The sequence below is a fragment of the Meleagris gallopavo genome, chromosome 6 (assembly GCF_905368555.1).
Source record: "Meleagris gallopavo chromosome 6, MGAL_WU_HG_1.1, whole genome shotgun sequence".
Classification (NCBI taxonomy): domain Eukaryota; kingdom Metazoa; phylum Chordata; class Aves; order Galliformes; family Phasianidae; genus Meleagris; species Meleagris gallopavo.
Window position 1 is genome coordinate 49,431,981 of NC_139409.1, and position 23,037 is coordinate 49,455,017.

Consider the following 23,037-nt stretch of genomic DNA (forward strand, 5'->3'; position numbering starts at 1 on the left):
CCACTTCCTACTGCTCCCCTTGTTTAGTTCTTTCTCCTTCCACTGCCCTTGTTTGCACATCTACATTTGCTTTAAAATATAATTAAAAAAAAAAAAAAAGTGTTTCAGTGCCTGTTGCATCTTCCTCTTTGTTTAGATGATGTTTTCCCTAGATGGCAACAAAGTAGAACTCTGTCAGAAGCAAATTGCCTCCGAATGCACCCCTTTCTTGGATATGCACCAAGAGTCAAATTTAAATGACCCTACCTGGGTGGAGGTTAGATTCAATGGCTACTGCAGAGTCCCCTGGGACTCCCTGCTCATGTGAGAACTGACAGACTACAGAGTGTTTCGATTTTTATGTTTCCAGTGGAAACCTCTGGTTTGTGAGTTAGATGTACACCCATCCATGAGAACCAAATTTTAATTATGGCTTCCATCCCCCCACCACTTTTCCTCTGCTTTCACCTTTGTTTCCTCCGGAAATGAACAGTACCAGACAAAACATGGATTATTTTGTGTATATAAATAGAAACATGGATACACATGCTGTGACATACATGTGTATGTATGTAATTTGAGACACAGCTGTGCAAAAGATGGTGTAATGGCAGTTTTTGGAGAAGCTGTGTTAGTGAAGGGAGCTCAATCTGCTGACCTCCTTCGAATTACTCTGGAATTTGAACATTAATCCTACCCTGCACCACAGTAACGTAGACACATTTTAAGACAGTGCAGCTAAATGTGTAGCACAGAGTAGTTGGGAAATTAATCTCTAAGTGGAACCGAGTGTGTGAGGTTGTAGGAGTGCAGGGGGGAAGGGAAACAGCAGGCATTCTCTCAGCCTTTAAAGCAAAGCAGCTAGTGTAATAAGGAACACATAAATTCATCATGATTAGTGCTCCTGCAGCTAAAGCTAAATGAATCCATGCTGTCTAGAGAGCTAAGTTATTGTAGACTTGAAATCAGAAGCGTTAGGGCTGGAAACGACTCACAGTGGAACTTCCATTCCTAGCACTTACATTTTAAAGCCCTTATTCTTAACTCTGCACCACAGCTGCACGGTGTGTATATAAGCGTGAGGGGGAAAGGAATTAGTAAGAAGGAAGCACAGTGGAATCTGATCTCCAGTTAATGAGATCTTTGCTAAATTGTTTCCACCTAATAGCAGAAGGGGAGGGTGCCCGAAAGCCTGTTTGCGAGATGTTTAATTTGCTTGACAAGTGGTTAAACTCACGTTTTGTGAGACACCCCCAATGTCCGTAAACCACCTTCCTTATCAGCAGTCCTGCTGCTTCTTCCAAACCTAAAGCCCTGTGGGCTGAAGTCACTGTTGGTAACTTTACAGGAATGGATGTCTGAGTGCCTGCCTCTTCGGCAAGATAGGTGCCTGAAATCAGGAAGATGCTTGGGCTCAGTGAGAGCAGCTGGTGAGGTTTGCTTTCCCTCGTCATCTGCCTCACCTTTGGTGCATGGATGGCTTAGCTGTTTGGGAAGCTGCTTTGAAGCTGCCGTGATTTGTCTTAAAATTATTTGTTTTAAATTAGCATTAGTTTCACATTAACTTTAATGAATTGGACTGTAAGAGAGATCCTAAATGTCTCAAACTTTTCAACTGTGAGCTGGATAAGCTAATGAATATTTTATTTATTCTTATTTTTCTCATCATTTATTAAGACTTTCAGCTCTTTTAAAACATGATTGTGAAGTTTGAGATCCTTTCTGTATATAAATCTGCTCTTTTTTTTTCTCTTTTTTTTTTCTTTTTTTTTCTGATAGCATACATTATTAGCTACAAGGCTGCTGAAATCATGGGAGATCTTTTCATTGATTTTTGAATGAATCTGTTAATATGACCCTTGTTGGATCTTTACTTCCCCAGAAATTAAAAGAATAGCAACAAAATCTATATAACATTATTCTTGTAATGCTTTAAGTGATATTTGTTTTCTAGTTGATTTCCATTTGTTTCCTTTGTTGTAATTGCAGAAGTTGCAGTCCTTTTGCTTGCTTGAGAAAAAGAGAAGAAGGCTTGGAAAAATGAGTACATTTCTAGTGTGTTTAGTTTAACATCTTCTGAATAATAGTAATAATAAAAACAATGAAACAAATTCTGGAGAATGCTGGGTTTTGCTACTTTAACACAAGTTTCAAGGTGGATTTTTGGTACATATACGTATCTAGGCTTTTTTTTATTATTATTTTTGTGGCTGTCACAGTCCACACTGTGCGGCCATTCATCCACAGATGTGAGACATCTTTTAAAGTAGTTGACATATCCATCAGCAAAATATGTCAGTAGAATCGTGTTGATCCCAAGGATGTTAAGTGTCTCTTGTAGTTTGCTGAGTGATTGCTTAGTAGCTGAGAAGTGACTAATTAGACACTGACATGGAGATGCTTACGAAGTAATGAATAACTAATTTGAAAACTCTGTGTATTTGCATTAGGGGATAATGATCTATTATTTGAATTTTCAATTATTTTATTTTATTTTATTTTATTTTGTATAGTATCTTCCAGAGATGCTAATGCAAGAAAGTATACAAGCTATGTAGGTTGCTCTGAAAGTAATGCCTCCTGTTATTTCCATGGAAAACAACAACATATACAGAGAGCACAATAATGCAGGGTAAATTCTCAGCTACAAAACACTACTTTTCAACATAGTCCCCACCATTAACTATGCATTTTTGTCGTGCTTATAAAAATCTGCACCAGTGGAGGTGACCCGCTGTTTCTGGCTGCTATGATGGTGTCATTGCTAGGAAAATGTTGCTCATGCAGTCCATCTTTCATCAGTCCAAAGAAATGGAAATCAGAGTGCCTTAATCCAGACTACATGGTGGGTGTGATAGGACAGTCCAACTAAGACTGGCAGTGTGCTCCATGGTCTTCAAATTGATATGGTGCCTGGTGTTACCGTGTTGCAAGAGAAAGGTTGTCTTCTTAATTGCCCTGGATCTGGAAGTTTGAGCCTTCAGTTGTGATGCAGCAGTCAGAATTGATGGTCTGTCTGGGTTCCAGGAAACCCAGAAGGATCACTCTTTTCCTACGCCAAAAGACACTGCACATCACTTTACCTGCCGAGGGCTGCATCTCAAACTTTTTCTTTGATGGGGAATTCACATCTTGCCACTTCACATTCCAGCTCATAGTGGTAACAACAGGTCTCATCTCTGGTAATGATGAGACCCTGGAAAATGTCACCTTCAGCCTGATATTGGTTCAATAGGTCGTGATGAATTTGCATATGGTGTTCTTTCTGTTCCTGTGTGAGAGTCTGTGGGACCTGCCTGGCACAAACTTTGCAGTATTCCAACATTGCCACTCTTGTTTCCAATGAAGCTGATAAATACTTCCCTTCTTGTAATCTGCTGATTTGCATGAATAGGCAAACCAAAACACTCTTCATTTTGTGGTGTGACAGCTGTGCATGACGTGTGGCTTGTCTTTCATGCTGCTCTTTCCACTGCTGAGAGGTACAGCCCACTGCCTCACTGTGCTCACATCCATTCTTTGGACTCAACAAGCATTGATGAACGTCAGTGGGTGCAGTTGTTTTTGTACGGAGGAATTCAGTGATGCACTTTTACTTCACCCACTTCCACGTAAGATGCCATTTTGTCAGTGCCCCTTTGCTGCTGTCTGTCACATAACATATTTATTTTGTGTAATGAAATATTGGCTGGAGTGTTCAACCTGTACTGCTACCAACAGAAGGTGGTGGGCCAGTGTAAAATTGGAAGCATGATTTTTGGGGCAGTCTTTTTCTATGTTAACTACCTCTTAAAGAGATTATTAGTGCTGAAGAGAGAAAAGGTAGGTATTTGAAACATAATGTAAACTCCAGTCATGCTGCAAAACACAAGGATGCTATGGTGAACTTGGAAGTGAAGTGAGGGTTTTTGTCATCATCTATGTAAATAAAACCAACCAATCAAAAATAAAAACTGTCACAGAATCCTAGATGTTGCAGTTATGTCTCCGTTTGGTTCAAATTGTTCTGGATTAATTACCACAAGCTTCCTATAGAAAACAGTATTTTGTTTCTGTAGTTGTTCTAAACTGACTTTGTATGGAATTGGATGGCTTTATTCTTTAGAGGAGTGTAAGAGAATTTACTTCCACATAGGATATAGCAATAACTGTGTTTCCTAGATAAAGTGGGATATATATAAGGAATGTACACAAAGTGGATTCATTCATGCTTTATAGATCTTTATTTCACTGAAAGCCATAAAACATACTTGGAAAGGGTGTCAGAAACAAAATGACTTTTCTGATATAACACGTAGCACCTCCTATGACAGCTCATAGATGACTGGCAGTACATGTTTGACAAGACCTGATGCACTGCAGATGAGGTGGACATCTGAGATGTGGTGACCACCAGTAAATGAATAGCTTAGACATTGTAGCTGTTTTTTGGAGCACGGAAAAGGCGAAAAATGTTTTTATAACATATTGTAAACACAGTTTGTATTTAGAAACACAGATTATATTTAAAGGAATGTTACTAATGCAGATTAAAGTGAAATCAGTTTGGTGCAGTAGAAGCAGGTTTTAAAGTCTAATGGAAATGGAAGCGTTTTCATGATGATATCCAAAATTATGTCACTTCCAGACACCTCAGCCTGATAACTTGCGTAGTAGAGTGCTGGTAAATCTTTTTGCCTTTAACCTCTTTCATCACAGCATCCAGAAGTTGTATGTTTTGCTGTGGCCTAATTTTTAATAATCTGAAGAGCCATTGCTTCAAGATTATTGAAGTTTATGGCGTATCTTATGAGTTTCAGTAGCAATTATTGGAACAGAGAAGGGAGTTTAGGTCTTGTTTTTCAAGAAACAACTACATTTGTGGTTTGTGAAGGAAATAAGGTAAGAGGCCTTTTTTTTTTTTTTTTTTTTTTAATTTAAGTTTTAAACTTTTGGAGGCTATTCCTTGTATGGCTCTATAGTGGTTTTTTGATTACCTGACTGAGTGTATAGTTTAAATTTGGAGTTCTTTCTTTAATGGAGCCTACTGAATTTAAAAATGTAGGAAAAAAAGGCACTTAGTAGGATTTCTTCCTGTGAAGTAGCATTTTCATTAGTTCAGCTCATGATACATTTTCTGCTCTTACAGCTTTTTTAAGCCTGAAATATCCTTAATGTTAACTGTTGCAAAATCTGATTCCTCATTTATGTATCACAACTTCAGTAGCTTCCCAAGAACTGTGCAGAGTCCTACCTAAAATGCAAATAAAACACCATGGGGGACCACTACCTGCTTTCAGTGAAGAAAAGCTTAGTACAGGCTTTACAATAAAGATTGCACCAATTGGTTTGTTCTCCATTTTTTTCCCCAACTCTTTTCAAAATGAGTATGAATTCATATATCATTCAACACCTAAAAGTAAACTACTTTGAACATGTAAAATACTAGTAAGAATCGGGAGCAGCTAAACTACATAATTGAAATGATTATACAAATAAATCATAGGCAATTTAAATGGCATTTTTGTGATTATGTCTATAGCAAAGCATTTTAAGAGGGAAAAGGGATTCATCTGGAAACAAATAAATTAAATCACCTGTTTAAGCTCTCCTGCAGTGACTTGGTATCATTGAGGTTCTATGAAGATAGACCATTTTTTAGCCTTTTATGTATTTGCAGCAGTGATTTGATGTATATACATACATCAATGTATGCTTTCCCACTGAAAGACAGATGACATTCTAAATCTTTTAGTTTAGAAAAGATTATCTAGGGAAATGCAGGAGGTAATATCGAAGCATGTGGTGTTTTAAAACAAGCAATAAAAGCAAAACTTTATCCAGGCCTCACAAATTCCTGCCGATAGATATTTCTATTTTCAGGAGAGAATTTCAGCCTTTTACTGCTCTTGGAAGTTTATGTTGTCTATGCTTGATATTCTGGAGCACTGAACTGCTATCAGTGAATATTTAGTAACCTAAACTGCAGGCAGTGTGCATTTTTAATCCGTGTCTTATCTTCTATCAGATTTCAAAGCAGTATTTTTCCCTTACTAATGAAAAACAGGTATCACAAAATCACAGAATATCAGGGATTGGAAGTGACCTTTAATCCCATTTAAATTGGAATGTCCTTTAATCCCAAACTATTTTTTTTTTAAATTAGAGTCTTATAAGCTCTTTTTTTTTTTTTATAAAAAATGTAATAATGTTCTATTTTCTTGAGAAATTGTATTTCATTGTCTTTACAATACACTTTGCGTACATACTCATTTATTCTGATTTTCTGTGTTATTACTCCTTAAATTTCTACCACTATTATTTTCATCTTCACACCTACTAAGGAGGAGAAAAAATTCTATTTCTGAGGAAGTGCAGTACAAAACTTGGGTGTTTCCTATTTATAGAGAAAATTGTGTTGGATATTGGGATTAACTCCCACAAAGCATGGATAAGTCACTTCTGCATGGGAAGAAAGACATTTCCAGTAAAGCTTGGATCCGTACTTATGCCATGTATTAAATAAAGTCAACTCATTGCTATCATTACTTTCTTTTCTTTATTCTGAGCATCATTAGAATCTGAGTAGTCTTCAGCAGATCTCTGTACATAGATAAAAAGATAATTTGTAAGTTTTCTTTGTAATGATTTAATTTTTTTCATGCCTTAGGGAGGAGCTTGGTCTTTGTTTACTTTGACCTATTTCTCTTTGAAACTTTAAAGTTGTTTTTGCATAAGAATATACTGGAAATATAGCTGAAGGCTACTGATATTGTTCCAGATAAGATTTGGTTGAGCAACAGATACTGGTAATTCAAGAGATCAAGATTTCTACTAATTTCATTTCTGTTGGTCCTTTGTACTGCACCCCATTTCTTTTCAAGTTTGTTCCTATCACGATGGAGATCTTTCCTGTCTAATAACATGGCCTACCTCTGTGTCATTTAGGAACTCCAAATAAGTTCATTTGCTTCAAAATTCCAGAAAGCTACAGAAAATGCTGTCCCTCAGTAAATGGTAGTGCTTCAAGGGTGTGTTTTCTTCACATATGTAACTCTGCCAAGCAAATGAGAGAAGGAAACGCAGCAAAAGAGGAGAAATGCAGTAGAGTAGTGCTACCAGTCTGAAAATGAATGCTTAAGAAAAATAAGCTAAGCTTTGTGTGTATGACAAAAGGACAAGAAGGTCTCCATTCACCAGCATAGCCACAGCGTGTATTTGCTGAACTGGATATCCTTAGGATAGATTATACAATCATGAGGCAAATAAACATGTAGTCAATGTTGTTATCTGACCAAAAAATGTGGCTGTTAGTCCTGACATATGTTTTGGATGTAATGAAGGAAAAACACTGTGGTGCTTTAAATCAGCTTTTATTGAACAGTGTTGCATGTTAGACTATACCCACTTTATAACTTTTTTTTGTTGTTAAATATGTACATGAAAGAAAACAAATGTGAAGCACATTACTGTAATTAAGGACTGGGGGGAACCCGTTGATCCTTATTTGAAACTGCTGATAAATTTAGCTTTACATCATCACTGGATTTCTTCAGATGAGTAGATAGAAGTCAGTTCAGCTAAGTTCTTTCCCCCGTGGCCTTGGATTTGCATTTCTGAGGAACACATGTAGTACATTTTCATTATGGTATTGACTGGGAAGAAATCAGTGGGGAAGGGTATGGGAAGCTGTGAGAGGGGGAGGAGAGATTCTATACCTTTTTCACAATCTGAAGCACTGAGTCGAATCCACATGCTTCTTATTTATTCTTAGGTTTTCAGAAAAAACAACTGTCGAGTGGTTGCAGCTCTTTGAAGGTAGTGGAGTTCCATACGGTCCAATCAACAACATGCAGCAGGTATTCTCGGAGCCTCAGGTTGGTTTCCAACATGTCTTTTCTGTGCATTATTGCACGTGTTTCACAAATTCTAAGTAATGATCACTTTTCCTGTCACTCAACCTCATTTCAGCTATTTTAAAATGGAATTTGAAACTTTTACTGGGGATTGAACGTAACACAAATGAGATGTTGTAATAAGAAATAAATACAGACCTCTGAATTATTTATATGCTTGGGAACACAGATGCTGCCATGATGTTTTAAACCATAGGTATTCCATGTCTTGAATGGCATTTCAGAAATGTCTGATAAAGGAAGGAAAGAAACTGTAGTGTTTAGTAATCACATTCTGTCAGATACGTATTTTCTCTTTTCTGCACGTTCACTCTGAATATCTATTCAGAAAAGTACCTTTCTGGTTGCCCACAATCAATCACTGTTGTGTACAGAATATGGATAACTAGAATTTTTAGTTTTTAGGGGGAAAAGAAAATGAAGTACAAAAATCTAAACAATATTCTTGCTTTCTAGCTTAGCTAGAGTTAGGATACCTGCATATTCACTGATTCCTCCCCTTCTGTTGGGATAAAGGGCCTAACAAACTGTCTTGAAGAGTGTAAAAGTAGTTCCAGCTTTTCTATTCTGTGATTAATCTCCTTAAAATTAATTTCTAATAATGTAGGTAACAAGAAATGGTTGGCTGTTGAAGAGGAGGGGAAGCCAAACTTTTCTGTCCCTTGTCTGTTGTCGAGAAGTGTTTGTCAGGAGTGCAAATCAAATTGTAGTTTTTTGGAAAGGCCAGGCAAATCTCTATCCTAAAGCAATATATTTATTATATACATTTGTTATAAATACATTTATTGTACTTTTAGAAGTATAAACCAACATTTATTAGGCCACCATGAGGACAGAAATGTCTTTCTCAGATAAAAGCACTCCTTTACCTTAAAATGATTTAGTACTGTGCTGCAGAGTTTGCATGGGCCAAATTTTTCACTTCATAACTTCCACAGGGATTAAAATTCAGCTTTGAAGAACATACAGCTAGAGCCTTTATTTTGCTCAGAACATGGCTGTCTTGGCTGTGCCTGGGGCGACATTAAAAAGATGGTCTGTGGGGATTTTTTTGGTGAAGCATCAAACTTTAAGAAGTTGGTTCCACTATGAAACTGCTTTTTAAAAGGTCATATGTTGTGGTATGGCAACCTCCCAGATTGAAATAAGATTGGCTCAGTTACCCTGTTACACTCTAAGTAGACTTAGAGTTCATTTAAATATTAAATAACCTGACAGAGTTAGCTTGTCCACAAGGTATTACAGTGCTTTGCAATAAAGGTTTTTCAAATCATCTTCCCATAGAAGGGCGTACTGATTTGTGTGTGTATGGTGGGCTTGTTTGTTTTTTATTCTGTATAAAACTACTTGAAAATGTTGTCATTTCTGCACCATTCTGTGAAATAAATGGCACTCAGTCACCGTGTTCCTATCACTGTTGGAAATGAAATAAGATTATATGTGTTAATGTTGCATGTTATACTTGTGTTTGATTTCTGGGGCTGCCTTCACACACACAGAATGGCCCGGGTTGGAATTGGCCTCAAGGATCGTGAATTTCCAACCCCCCAACACAGGCAGGGCCACCAACCTCCACATTTAATACTAGACCACTTCCTAAAGCATTTTCTGTTGTTGTTCTGTTTTAGCAAAGGGAAAAAAAAACAAAACTAAACAGAAAAACCAAAAAACCCTACCGACTTCTTTCCTTTTATTTCTGGAAATAGGAAATTTGTTGACATCTTAAGGTATCTTATATAAAGTCATATAAAGTAAGTAAATATCTTTATATAAGTGAAGTCCCCAACCCATCTTTAAATATCTGAGAGGCCATTCAGGTCCAGCAGCTTTTTGCCATTGCACTTTGTTGAGTGTGCCTCTACCTGTTCATCTTTCTGCTGTTGCACAGACAGCACACAGCTGGGATAAACACACATACTTGCATATAGCTTTGCTCTCTTGTAAGCTCGTCTATAATTTTGGTTTCTTAAGCCTTGATAGTGCATTGGGTCAGTGTCTAAGTTTAAGGAGAAGTCTGTCTCAACATCTGAGAATGTGGAATCCAGGTGTCCTCTGCACTGTGAAGTCCCAGTTAGAGCAGGGAAGGAATGGCTCATACCAATGAGAACATGCTATAATAGCAGCAAGATTTTTCTTACGTATAAAACTCAGCTCAATCGTTAAGTTCTCTATATCATTCTCTATAATGATTCATTGTAATGTTTTTGTTTGATTTGCTTTTGGTTGTTTTCCCCAGACTCAGTTTAGATCAGATAATACATTTCTAGGAAAGCTGTCGCTTAGCTTGTAATTAAAAGTCTTAAAAATACTGTGTAACTGCAAAGGTAAATACTTATACCAAGCCCAATACACTTCAGTATAGATAAACTTTCTGATAGATGGTGGTTAGATTTAGTTGAGCTCTTCCATTTTGGTGTTAGCTAGCAGAATAGGATCTGAATGCAATTCCATTTTTTAATTTATTGCCACTGTCTTCCTACTAATCTACAGATTTTGTTAAGCTGTAATGAAGTCATCATTCATTGTAAGCACAATCTGGCATGACTAGTGACCAATTGTAGATGAAATCATAGAATCATTAAGGTTGGAAAAGACCTTTAAGATAACCTAGTCCAGCCATCAGCCCATCCTCACCATGTCCACTAAGCACGTTCCTTAGTGCTGCTTCTACACATTTCTTGAGTGCTTCCAGGAACAGTGACTCCACTGCTTCCCTAGAAAGCCTGTTCCAATGCTTGACCACTCTTTCTGAGACGAATTTGTTCCTACTATCCAATCCAAATCTTCCCTGGCACAGCTTGAGGCCATTGCCTCTCATTCTATCACCAGTTACCTGGGAGAAGAAACGGACTCCTTGTGCCAGCTCAGCTCTTAGTGATGTTTCCAAGGGTGCACACAGCTGGAGCCAGCCAGAGACAGAATCTTTAAAACTGTTGGAATAATGCAGAGAAGGAATGGAAGCAACTTTAAGGAGGTAGAAAGGACCAGCTAAAGGAGATGACTGAAATGATCTAATGGAACTGAATCAGCTGCAGGTGTGTTGTGTTTTCAAATTTTATTTTATTTTAACTAACCCAGAAGACCAAGAGGAGTTTGTATAACTTCTATAAACCGAGATAAAACAACACATTTTTTTATCCCAAGACATATTGTTAATGTCATTACAGCTTCAATCATACTGACAGTAAGCTGCCAAAAAACAGGGATATATATATATGTTTTTAACTATGCTGAAGTGCCAGGTGATACTTTTTTTTTTTTTTTTTTCCCATGAATGGAATGAAATGTCCACTTTTCCCACCATTTGTAATCATTTATTCATTTGTGAAGCTAAAATAGATACCACAGGCAGTTGTACTGCTAAGTAAATCAGTCTGTGGATAGAAGTGTGTGCTTGTATGTGTGGTTGTGCACGTATGGTTAAAGGGGCTGAGAGAAAAAGGGGCCAACTTGGTAGTAAAGGAGACAGTTTTCTTAAAAATGAGAGGGAGGAAAAATTCATAAAAATTCTTACAAACTTTTAATAGCACAGTATAAACTATTTCCATGAAGCTTTTTATAGACAAACTTTTTCAAGCTATTTAAAAAAAATAAAAAAAAAATGTTCTTTTAACTAGACCAAGATAGTACAAAACATTAAAGGAATTCTTAAAACATTTTAAAAACTTACCAGTGACCTCAGTATGGTCCTATTTAGGATACTCTGGGGAACATGTGTATGAAATACAATGTGGTTTGAGGTTTTCCAAACAAAACAAACTTAAAAGAGAATGCAATTTTAATAGAAACTATTCAGATTCTATTCAGAATGGCTTTTTGTTTGTTTTCTTTAAAACATCATCCTCCCCTGATTTTGTAACATGATTTCTTTCACAGTCCTTATACAGTGTCATTACTTTAATCAAGTGACTGACTTGTATTGGAAGCAACAAAGCAACCCAAAACTATTATGAGCAGTATGTTAGCTAATGTTTTACCAGACTAAATCAATGCTTGTTGATGAATTTTTCTGTATCAGTGCTTCCAGCTGAAAATAAATATGAAAGCCATGCAGTGGTACTCATTTTTTTCCCCCTCTTTCAAAGCAGTTACAGTCATACCACACAAGTTGAGTACATCAGGTGTAAGACATCACCCTGATGCATCACTTCTGAGAAATATGGGGAGGGAAATATCGGAGCTGAAATATCACAGCTGGCCCCGATTTCAGCTCCTGCCAAACACCTGCAGACTCTAAAAGGATACCAAAACAAAACTCCACCCTGTGGCAAGAGGCCATCCCTTAACAACCCTTCCCTGACTTTGCATCACTATAAAAATTAATATAACATTTTTTACAGAAACCTTAGTCTTCCTGTCCCAGAAGACTGTTACAGTTCCTTCAGACATTTTCCTGAATGTGCCTCGGGAAAAAAAAAAAAAAAAAAAAAAAAAAAACAGCCCAAAACAAAAAAATCCCCCCCCAAAAAACAGGAAGAAAACAAGAAAAATATTGAATTATTGAAAATATTTGATACCTGGGAATTATCTGACGTTTTCAGTTTGTTATTTGTGGAAACTCACAACGCTGGTAGTTTTTTTATTAACCTCCGGATCATCTCTTATTTTGGAAGTTGTTCCACTTGAAAACATCCTGGCAAAAATTTCCTTGCATCTGGTGAAAGCTTCTGCAACTAACTAGTGTTGTGAATGCACAGAACAGAAAAAGATAGTGCGGTGTTTTTATTTATTTTTTTAAAGAATCTCATGCGTGGCTGTTGATGTCTTATTCAGTTGTTTTTGTCTTTTTTTTTTTTTTTTCTCCCTACAAATATGATGATGGATTTTATGGGCCATGTTTTTAATTGTTATTCTTTGTTGAAAGAGACTTTTATGGCCCACTGAGTGCTATCCCGATTCAAATGAAATTATATTCATGTCCATAATACTGCAGATATTTATTTATTTATTTTTACAATAAGAGGTTTCTGTAGCTGAAAAGCAGTTGATGAAAGCCTGAGGTAATGCACTGTGTCTAGAAGGAATTCTTAACAGGCAGAAGAAGAAGAGAAATTAAATTTTGCGTTGGTCTATTAAGTACTAAAACTGGTTGGGAATGTTTGATGGGATGTTTTTTTTTCCATTTAAAAATGCCAGCTTATTGAAAGTGAAACGTACACACGAAGGTATCTACAATTTAATTCTGTCTTGAAACAGAGATTGAACTTATTCCTGCCTGCTTTGGTGAGTCAAAAGTGTGCGCTGCCTGGCTTAGACTTGGTGTTTCAAGACAAGTTATTTACTTCAGTTTTTAAATTCTATGTGGTTGAAAAGATGCACCAACCATACCAAGCCCTTTAAGTTTTTCAGAAGTAGCTCGTTCATACTAAACTAAAAATGTTCTCAAGCTCTTTGGTCTGTGGGAAATTTAGGGAAGTGGACGCTGTTCTGAAGTGGAAAGCATTAAGGAATGGAACACAGTTTGAAGAAGTGAAATGGAAATTCTAGTTCTAACACTGTAGTATGCAATTCGCCCATAATGCACAGAAAGCCTGCATAATTGTTTATGTGAAGTAGTTCTATAGCCAGATGTTACAAGGAGGGCTCAAAAAGAGACATCAAGAAGTTTGTAATTTTTAGCTGTAGTGAAAAGTGATCCAGAAAAGTGACTGTGGTGTGGTGGATGTACATTTTTGTTGTCCCACTACTTTTAAGGACGTGTTGGAGAAGCTGGCTATTAATAACGAGGAATGAAATCCCAGACAGTGCGTGCAAAAGATAAGCTTCCACCTGCTGCTGTGTATTCTGGTCCTTGTTGGGCCAGAAGTGTTCAACATTGATCATTAAAGGTCTGCTCCTCACTTGTTTTGAGTGCCTGTGTTGTGACACTGTATGTGAAGTATACAGCATCCGTTGGAGGTGAATGAAACTCTTGTAAACATATTTGGTCATTTTAAAATGTAGTATCCTTGAAAAAGACCTAGCATAGCAGTTTTACCCTTAGATTTCCCAGTATTTGTGTTTCTTACCTGTGAAACTAGGATTCATCTAAAAGTAGTACGTAAGGACAGGGAAGTTATGCTTCTGGAAAGTATAGCTTCTAAAGTGAGAGCACCAGAGAAATAACTTGTCAGGAATATATTTTTTTGTAGTATGATTTGAGTGAGAAATATTAAAGTAAGGCCTGGAACTATACCTTACTTAAGAGAAATAGGGATACATTTGAATATTGTTTACTGCACTGAAGAAAGGAGAAGCCTGAGAAGAAGTCTGAGCATGCACTTAAAACTTGTTGTGTATTTCTGTTGTGCAAGTGATGCTTAACAACTCTTCCAATTTCTTTTAAAATGCAGGTGTCTGTGAACTTTGTCTCAGCTGGTACTGTTTACACTTTTGTTCAATTGGAAAAAGAGTAGCATGGATGTTTTTTGGTAATGGAGAATAAGTTCTCTGAATCATTGTGTTAGTGACCTGTTTACATAAAAAGTTAATTGTGTTTAAAAATTACATTTTAGTCATTGTCATTCAAATGTGTGAAGAGTCACCTAGCTGTTTTGGAAACATCCTTCTAGGAGGAGACTAGTCAAAAAGCTGTGTTTAAGTTTTGCAGCAAAAAGCATAGTGAAGAAAATCTGTTTTTTAAAGTTTTTAGTCTTTGTTAGGTCTCAGAATCAGGAATCAGTAATACCTATGCCTCTCAAACTCCTGGGGTAGTTTCTGTCCTAGGAGTTTCATATTGCTTCCCTGACTGATCATGCCATTCACTGAAATGCTGTCAATTCTTTGGTTTCAGAGAATCTGTATTTGATGCCTTACTCTCCTTAGGGTAATGCCATCCAACGTTAGCCTGATAGAGTGAGTTGAGTTATTTGTAACTTAGAAATCCCTCACTGAGCAGGAGCTTTTGTTCATATAAGGTGTAAAACTTGTAGGTCCAATGAATTTTTAATTAGGTCAGTTGTTGCATTCATCCAAAGTTGGATGACTCTCAAGTCTGTTATGTGTACAGGCATGGGGTTAAGTGCATGTATGTTCTATGAAGCCTTGCAGCCTGAACAGAGATTTTGTACGCTGAAGTGATTGACTCAGTTGATTATTTAGAAGTTTCTTCATCAGGGTGTTTGCCGAATCCCTGATGCAGAATAGTGGCCAGTTGAACATGGATGTCCTTTACTTTTCCCACTGTTTGTAAATTGTGTATAAGAAAACTTTTTTTTTTTTTTTATTTTAAGATATTTTTCTTAAGTAGATGTGTATCTGCTTATTAAACAAAATTCAATGATAAACACTGTCATTTCAGACTGAATTCCAGGTTTCTCTCTTTCTCCCTCTGTACTGCCTCCAGCAAAGAGTTGCAGTTTAAGCTTCTTACTGTATTTTTACATTTTCAAAAATAATTGTCAGCCTCTGAGGACTAGAATACCTTTCTTTTCCTCTGAGGAAAGGTTGAGGGAACTGGGCTTGTTTAGCTTGGAGAAGAGAAGGCTGCAGGGAGACCTCATTGTGGCCTTCCAGTACTTGAAGGGAGCGGATAAACAGGAGGGGGAACGGCTGTGAGGGTGGATGGTGATAGGAGAAGTGAGAATGGTCTTAAACTGAGACAGGGGAGGTTTAGGTTGGATATGAGGAGGAAGTTTTTCACCCAGAGGGTGGTGAGGCACTGGAACAGGTTGCCCAAGGAGGCTGTGGATGCCCCATCCCTGGAGGCATTCAAGGCCAGGCTGGATGTGGCTCTGGGCAGCCTGGTCTGCTGGTTGGTGACCTGCACATAGCAGGGGGTTGGAACTGGATGAGCATTGTGGTTTTTTTCAAACCAGGACGTTCTATGATTCTGTGATTCTGTAATTCTTTGGTCTATTTATGAAGATAGATGTGGAGTGACTTATTTTTTCATTATTGTCTTGTTTTGTGACAAGGCCTTGCCTCCTCTCCCACCCCTCTCCCCCCAGGAAGCCAGTGAACAAGTGAGGAGGAATTGCTGCTTGACTGAGATAGAAATATTTTACCAAGAATGGTAAAGGAATGTGAGATAATACAATATGAAAGAAATCAAGAATAATAAATCAAACAAATGGGAACAGAAGAGCATCCTAATTATATGCTGCAAACATGGCAGTGCGGAGCAAAAGAGAGCATTGCATCACTACATAACTTTTTATCTCCCTCCCAGAAATCATGTGGGAAGGAGCGAAGTGCTCTGAAAACTATAGTCCTCCCTTAGCAGCTGTCCCAATTCCATCACTTTATTGCATGATGTCATGATATGGAATACCTACGGAAGACCATGGCAATGGGTTGAATTTTTCTTTCCTGTCTCAGAGACCCTAAAGTCTAGTATTTGTCATTGGTCTGGTTTGTGGCAACCAGGCACGGACTCAGATGTGAACGATCCAAATTGTTTATCCCTTATATATATTCACAACTTTTCTCTTTTCACTTTCCCACCTGCCTTTGCATGTCAAAAAAACATTCCACAGATGCTCCTTAAGTGTGCACGCAGGCACTTTTCCAGTCAGAGCCATGAGTCGTTTCTGGCCATGCACTCTTCCTCCAATCAGGGTAATTATCATGTGGCCATCACAAAGCTTACTTGACTTGCTTTTCTCTTCTTCTGGAGATGGCCTTGGTTCTCAGCGTTGCTTTCTCATGCTGTTTGTCTTGCTCCACAGCTGCTGCTCTGAATAGTCTTTCTTGTATTCCCACAGTGGTTCACTTTCAAATAGAATGGTTTGTAATCAGTACAACTAGAAACGGTGCTGCTTTGCAATATGAGTTATGGTTTGCAGGCTCAGATGTACCTAGAATATTTTCAAGAGTGACAATCAGCAATTTGCATTCCTGGAGCTGCTTCCATTTGAGAGATTCTGACGATGATAACTGTATTCCAGCAAGGAAACAAATATAAAGCAATTGCTTTATGTAGATCATGTTTTGGTTATCTTTTGATCTTCAGCTGATTTCTCTGAGTGCTCAATTCAACTGAAAAATCTTAGCTCAGTTCATGACCTTTTTCTGTCATCCTGAAACTAGGTGATTTCTCTGTTTTCAGACTGAGTTCTTCTTGGTGTACCACTTACTGCAGAAGAAGTGATATTTTCAGATGATCTCCTGCAATGTTCACTTGTTATTATACTTATGCAATAACATTTTTTACAAAAATACTGTTTTATGTTTCTTGCTGACAAGAAGGAATATTTGAGTGAGTATGTAGGCTGAGTAGGAGTTCAGATTTCCAGCTAATACAAAAAAGCATTAATTAGTCAGGCAAGTGTTCTCTGTTATTACCATTTTCCTTCTCATCCCTTATGGATTTCATGTAGGTTTCATAATGATTCCAGTAGACAGTTTGTAAAGAAGTCAACAGTATCTCCTTGCTGTTCTTGGTTGCTGCAGGCAGGAGTCTTGTTGCCATTGTTTTGAAGAACTCATCTTGAGCTTAAAACCGACTACAGCATTTGAATTTCAATACTCTGAGCAGTCAACCGCATGCTGAAATTTTCTCCACACAATTTCAGTTGGCTTCTTAGCAACTGTAGCATTTAATTATAGATTTAAATCAGAAGTTGTGACATTTTGTAATCTATGTTTTGGGGGTGAAACTTCTATTTAAGTATAAATCTTGATTAATATTGTTGGTGATCTCAGGTGTTTTGAAAACTATTTTAGTTCCGAAAAGCCTTAGAACTGTATTGTCAATTAACGAGTGCCTAATCTTGAACAGGTTTACAAAAAGGCCTTTGGTGTAACCCAGCTGAATTTTGGTTGTCAAGAATGGCACCTCAAATACATCATCTCTCACATAAGAGAAAAATGTATTTATAATTTTATACTTGTAATGTATATATTACATGTAATATATTACACATGTAATACATGTGTAATGGCCTATTAAAATAATCATTTCTGTTAGGAAAGAGTCACCTGAGTGCAAAGGTAGTGCACTGAAGATGATTAATAGTAGTACTATGTATGGAGATCTTGAGTTACACATTGAAAAGGCAAAGAAAATGATACTGCTGGAATTTTGAACCAAGTTTAGGAATCGCATGAGAAGGAGACAAAGATAAATTGAGATGCCAAGCAGACAGTATTTACACTGAGGATCCCAGTTTAATTTCTGAGAAAAGAAAAAGTAGTAAAAAGAGCATCTTTAAAAGCAAAAACCAAAAAATCCTACTGGCAGATTGTCCCTATTGTTTTGGCATCCCACTTTACGATTTAAAGGCCACTTTTTCTGACTAACCTGAAGAATTGTGAAGAATTGAGTTAGCAGACTTCTAGAAGCCTCTTAATATTGTGACAAATGAGCAGGGTGGCAGGAGGAAGGCATTTCCATAATACATCTTCCTAGTCCTTGGTGTGAGACTATTTCTTAGAGGTTCCAGCCAGTGTTCATCTGAGCCATCATAACTCAGAGATGAACCTGACCCTGAAATGAAACCTCTACACAGGGCTTCGTAAGATAAAAGGGCTTGTGAAAACTGTGTGAAAGATCTTTGAGGCTCTGGTCATAGAAATAGAATAATGGAATCATAAAATCATAGAATAGGATTGTTTGAGTTGGAAGGGATCTTTAAAGATCCTCTAGTCCTACTCCTCTGCAATGAACAGGGACATCTACAGCTAGTTGCTCACATCCCGTCCAACCTTACCTGGAATGTCTGCAGGGGTGTGAGATAACCCAAGAAAATTTTCTGAAAACTGTAAACTACAAGGATCTCTCTGATCTTCTAGAGCTAACCAAGGCTTTGTCCAGAAGAAGAGACTGGACAATGAGCTTTAGTGATCAGATGTATCACCTAAACTTCTTTTCAAAATTTTTACAAGGTATTGGGCATACTTAACACATGATTCAGGAAATGTGATTATTTCTGAAATTATAATGACCAGCAGAATGGTTATTTCCACTACAGAAAGAGTACTTCTTGAAAAAGAGAATGTAAACAGCAATACAAACCAACCAACCTAACAAAAAGACCATATAGTCAGTGCTAAACTCTGGTGAAGCGCTTGAAGGAACTTGCTTGCCATGTTCCTATTTGAGAACGAGTATCCAGAAGGATGGCATATGTGTGCATATTCAGTGGCTCCCTGTGCTTTAGGGATCTCAAACTTCAGATTTTGTTTTGTACTTTACTTTTCACTTTCCAGAAATATGTTTTCAACCTTGTCATCAACCGATTGGTTGGTTTGCAGTAATATTTTAAAGTACCTCTTAAGCTTGTCTGTGCCCTTGTTCATAAAACCACAGGGGGTGTTGCTTCTCCTGAAACTATTAATCCATGAAGAACTCTATCTGTTGACAATCAAACCTGCCAGAGGAACATTCAAGAATCAGACTGTTTCCTACCAATCTCAACAACTTGGTAACTGAGGGTTGATTTTTCCTTTGGAGGTACGCTTCTGTCAAAGGTAGTCTTATGTTCCCCTGATGGAGCAGGCAATTGAACTGCTTTTTCTCACAGTCCTGAATTCACATCCAAGGTGGACGTAACTAGAAACATCATTTAGTATCTGCATATCTTATTTTTCTTTCTACTTCTGTATTCTATGGGGTTACAAATGAAAAAGTGGAAAGATGGAATTTTTCTACTCTTTTCTGTCATGCTTATGGCTATCCATTTCACTAAAGCGAGTATAGTCTCTCTTCCAATCAGCAAGATACAGACTTTGAGTTTTAGACAAACTTTGGTGTTTAAATTAATTCTGTAATACCAGATTTTGTGACTAAACAAAACTACCCAGTGAAACAAATATTCCCATTCGCTTCTTCTTCCCCCTGCCCCTGAAAAATCACGATGTCAAAAGAGAATAATGTTTACTGACAACTGAAGCTGAATTTTTGTAATGATGATCCCTTGGATTTAGGAACCACTTTATACAGGTACTAGGAACAGGCAGTCTCATCATTTTCTGAAGGAAGAAAGCATCCTTCAGGCTCTGGAGTTATCAGGCCTTTATCTTCTTATTATTCTATTAGTTTTGCTTGATGTTCTTGCATATCTTTCTAGTTTGTACCAAATTTATCATAAGCATGGTTTTTATAAGGTAATCTGTGGCATTCCACAGTGTCCCATGTAGATTCATTTTTGACCTTTAATCTATGTCTTACGTAGGAATTGGTTATCTGTCACTGACTTTCTTGAGCTATTTTGGACGATGTTATCTGTTCAGGTTGAGCACTTTGATAGAAAATTTATTTTCTTTTTTTTTTTAATTATTTTTTTTTCTTCTTACATGTCTCTTGCTATTGAAAAGTACTGACTGAAGAAAGGGAGGCTGAAATTGTGGAGCGTGCAGATGAGTTAATGCTACTGCCTTCTACTTTCATGGCATCTTTCAAGCTATTGATTCTTTATTTTTAACATTTCCCTTGATAATATAACTTTGAATCTGAAAATTGTGTTTCATTCTCCATACAGTGCGTATTTTCTGGATCTAATATATATATATTTATGTATACAAGTTATCCTATTTCATAAGATGCGCAGGAACTTCAGTTATATCGATGCGGTGTTCTGTTATAGCCTATTCTCCATCCTAAACTGATATATCTGAAAGAGGAAATGCTTTGCAGAGCAATCCCTATTGACTGTAATGCCTTGTTGCATTTTTCAGTCTTAACGTTCTTGTCTGAGGATGTAAGAACGTGCCTATAATGTCAGTGTGTACTTGAGGCTTTTCTAAGGCGTGTGTTTTGAAACACTGACGATATATCCTCCATGTAGAATGTTTCTTTCATTGCCTTTTTTCTGTCATATGTTCTAAGACTAGTAAATATGCTGCTGCAGCTAGGGTTAGTTTTAAATGTGTTAACAAAGATGATATTTCTTATCTTTGTGGTGAAAACTCAAAATATTAGGAAATTTGAACAATGAACTTAGAGGGTAAAGACATTCAGGTGTATCCTTTCAAATTTTAAAAAACTGAAATGTTCCTCAAACAGCTATTCTAGTTGAAATTAAAGGTACAGAAAAAAAACCAATGTAACTGCTAATCAAGTGAATATCTTAACTCTATCCTATATCAGGAGCAGGCTTTAAAAAAAACACAGCAAATTATAGATTCCTTGTGCCACGTGCTATCACAGAACACTTCAATCCAGTCATTTTTCTTATTTTAGAGTAAAATGCAAACACGTTCACTCTCACTGCATACATTTTGCTTCTCTTTTTATATGAGTGATGGAAAAATAAACATTAAATGAAAGCACGTGGAGATAGTTTATATCATTACAAGTCATCTAGGAAAGGGTGTAGAAGGAAGCATTACTGTCATCTCACAATGCAAAGTACTTTTTCAAGCTTTCTTGGCAATTCTAAAATATATATATATATATATTTTTTTACATACCAGATTTTGCATCTATAAGCCTTCACTGCTTCAAAAGGAATGCAGATGTGCTCGTCATACTGTAGATGTACCTTCTCTGAGGTGATTGCCTGTGCCTCATCTTGGCCTGTGTCAAATGAAAAGGGCAAAATCCAGCGATGCTATTCTAGCTGAACTGTCTAGCTGACCATCTAAAATAATCTCTGAAGTTGGTAGGATGACAGGTGTGACTGCAACACAATAGTTTAGTTATGCCCTTAATTGAAAGGTAATATAAAATATCAGTCTCCAAATGATGTGGATATTAAAAAGAGAACAGAGTGTATTGCAGAAAAAGCAGTGCAACTGCTCTACTGATGGCCATAGAATTGGTTTGTTAATTCACCTTTTTTTTTCACTCCTCCCTCTCTGATGAAGCAACCAGTACATAGACCAGCCTTAGTAATACAATTTGGCATGAGTGTATAACATTAGATCACCAATTCGTTTATTCAGGCCACTATTTTTGGAAAGAGTACTGAGAGCTTAGTGCTAATTACTCAGTCTTAACAGCTCAGTAGGTGAAAACAGGATTAACAGAGAATTCAAAAATCTATTTTATGTTTTACAAATGAAGCAGTTGTTGTTTTTTTTTGGTTTATTTTCTTTTTCTGCTTTAACTTTTGTCAGGAACATTTTGTACTGCATTTGTACACATCATTTTATCAAATGGGAGGAAATGAATACTATACAAAGTTGTAAAATCTATACATACAAGTTTCAAACTCATAATTGCTATGCAGAAAGGGTGAATAGGAATTATTTCACCAATTACAGCCCACAGTCTTGTTGCAGAGGAGTCTTGCCTGCTGCTGTGTGCAGTTACTTATGAAAATGCCACGTTTGCCTGTTATTCTGGAATAGGCTAAAATTGCATGTAAAATAGACTGCAGCTTGATTTAGCTATATTTGAAATTATGATAGAGAATGAAAGGTAATGTGAAATTTGTTGTTGCTTATAAAACTTCCACCTTTTTATTCTTCTTCATGCTAATCAAAGTATGTTATAATCTCCTCAAAGCTGTCGTGTCCCAAATTCCTGCTTTATCTGTACTTTTAACATTTGTTCAAAAACTGAGTGATTAAAAAAAAAAAAATAGGCATAGAGAGATCATTGTGATTTCTCTGCTTAGTAGCTGCGTGTTTTAATTGTTCAGGTGAGTGATAAAATTCACCCCATTCTGCTTTAATCCTCCTGTTATAGAGTCACTGCAGCTGCTCCCAGGAAAGCAGAGTACTAAATATATTTGCTGGCCTCATGATGTTTTCTTTTACCAAAAGAAAGCCTTTTTCCTAATATGTATAGCCTCATACTGACATGTATCTTCCTAGCAAAAAAGTGTTTAACCGATAAGCATTTGTTTACTGCTTCCTTGAAGAAATTGATATATGGTCCTGACTTTCTTCTGATAGGTGAAAATATAGCTTAAAAGGGGTGGATTTTTTTGCAATTTTTTTTTTAATGTTTTGTTTGTTTGCTTCTTTTGTATCCTCTCTTAGGTTTTTTTTTTTTTTTTAACAATTACATTCACTAGAATTGGTCTTTTTTGGTGAATTATTTACAAGGAGAATGGTTCAGGTAGAAATGAAATTATTTGTAATTTGCATCAAATTCACCAGCTTTAAATATTGTCAAAAGCTTAAATGTGATCAAAATATTAAGGAGATGGTGAAGTATTTTCTGTTAAATATACCACATCTCAGATCAAAAGGTCTCCCTTTTCTGAAGAAATGTTTCCTCTGACTCAGGGGCACGATCAGTGGTGTAAATGTTATGATGCTCTGTTATGCCCATGAGACTATTAAAATATAG

General features: G+C 36.9%; 1 protein-coding gene across 15 annotated transcripts in view; it reads left to right on the top strand.

Annotated features, from left to right (window-relative positions):
- The window catches only part of SUGCT (succinyl-CoA:glutarate-CoA transferase), a 354,560-nt gene that overhangs the window by 125,675 nt on the left and 205,848 nt on the right, over window positions 1-23,037 (top strand). For 10 of the 15 annotated variants that reach the window (XM_085226688.1, XM_085226695.1, XM_085226696.1 and 7 more), the window contains one exon: window positions 7,733-7,835. The exons of 2 other annotated variants lie outside the window; for them this stretch is intronic. In XM_085226688.1, coding sequence (XP_085082814.1) covers window positions 7,733-7,835 — 103 coding nt within the window. Of the gene's footprint in view, window positions 1-7,732; window positions 7,836-8,481; window positions 9,280-23,037 lie in introns of those variants that run through there. 3 more of the 15 variants (XM_085226689.1, XM_085226691.1, XM_085226692.1) reach the window with 2 other exon arrangements.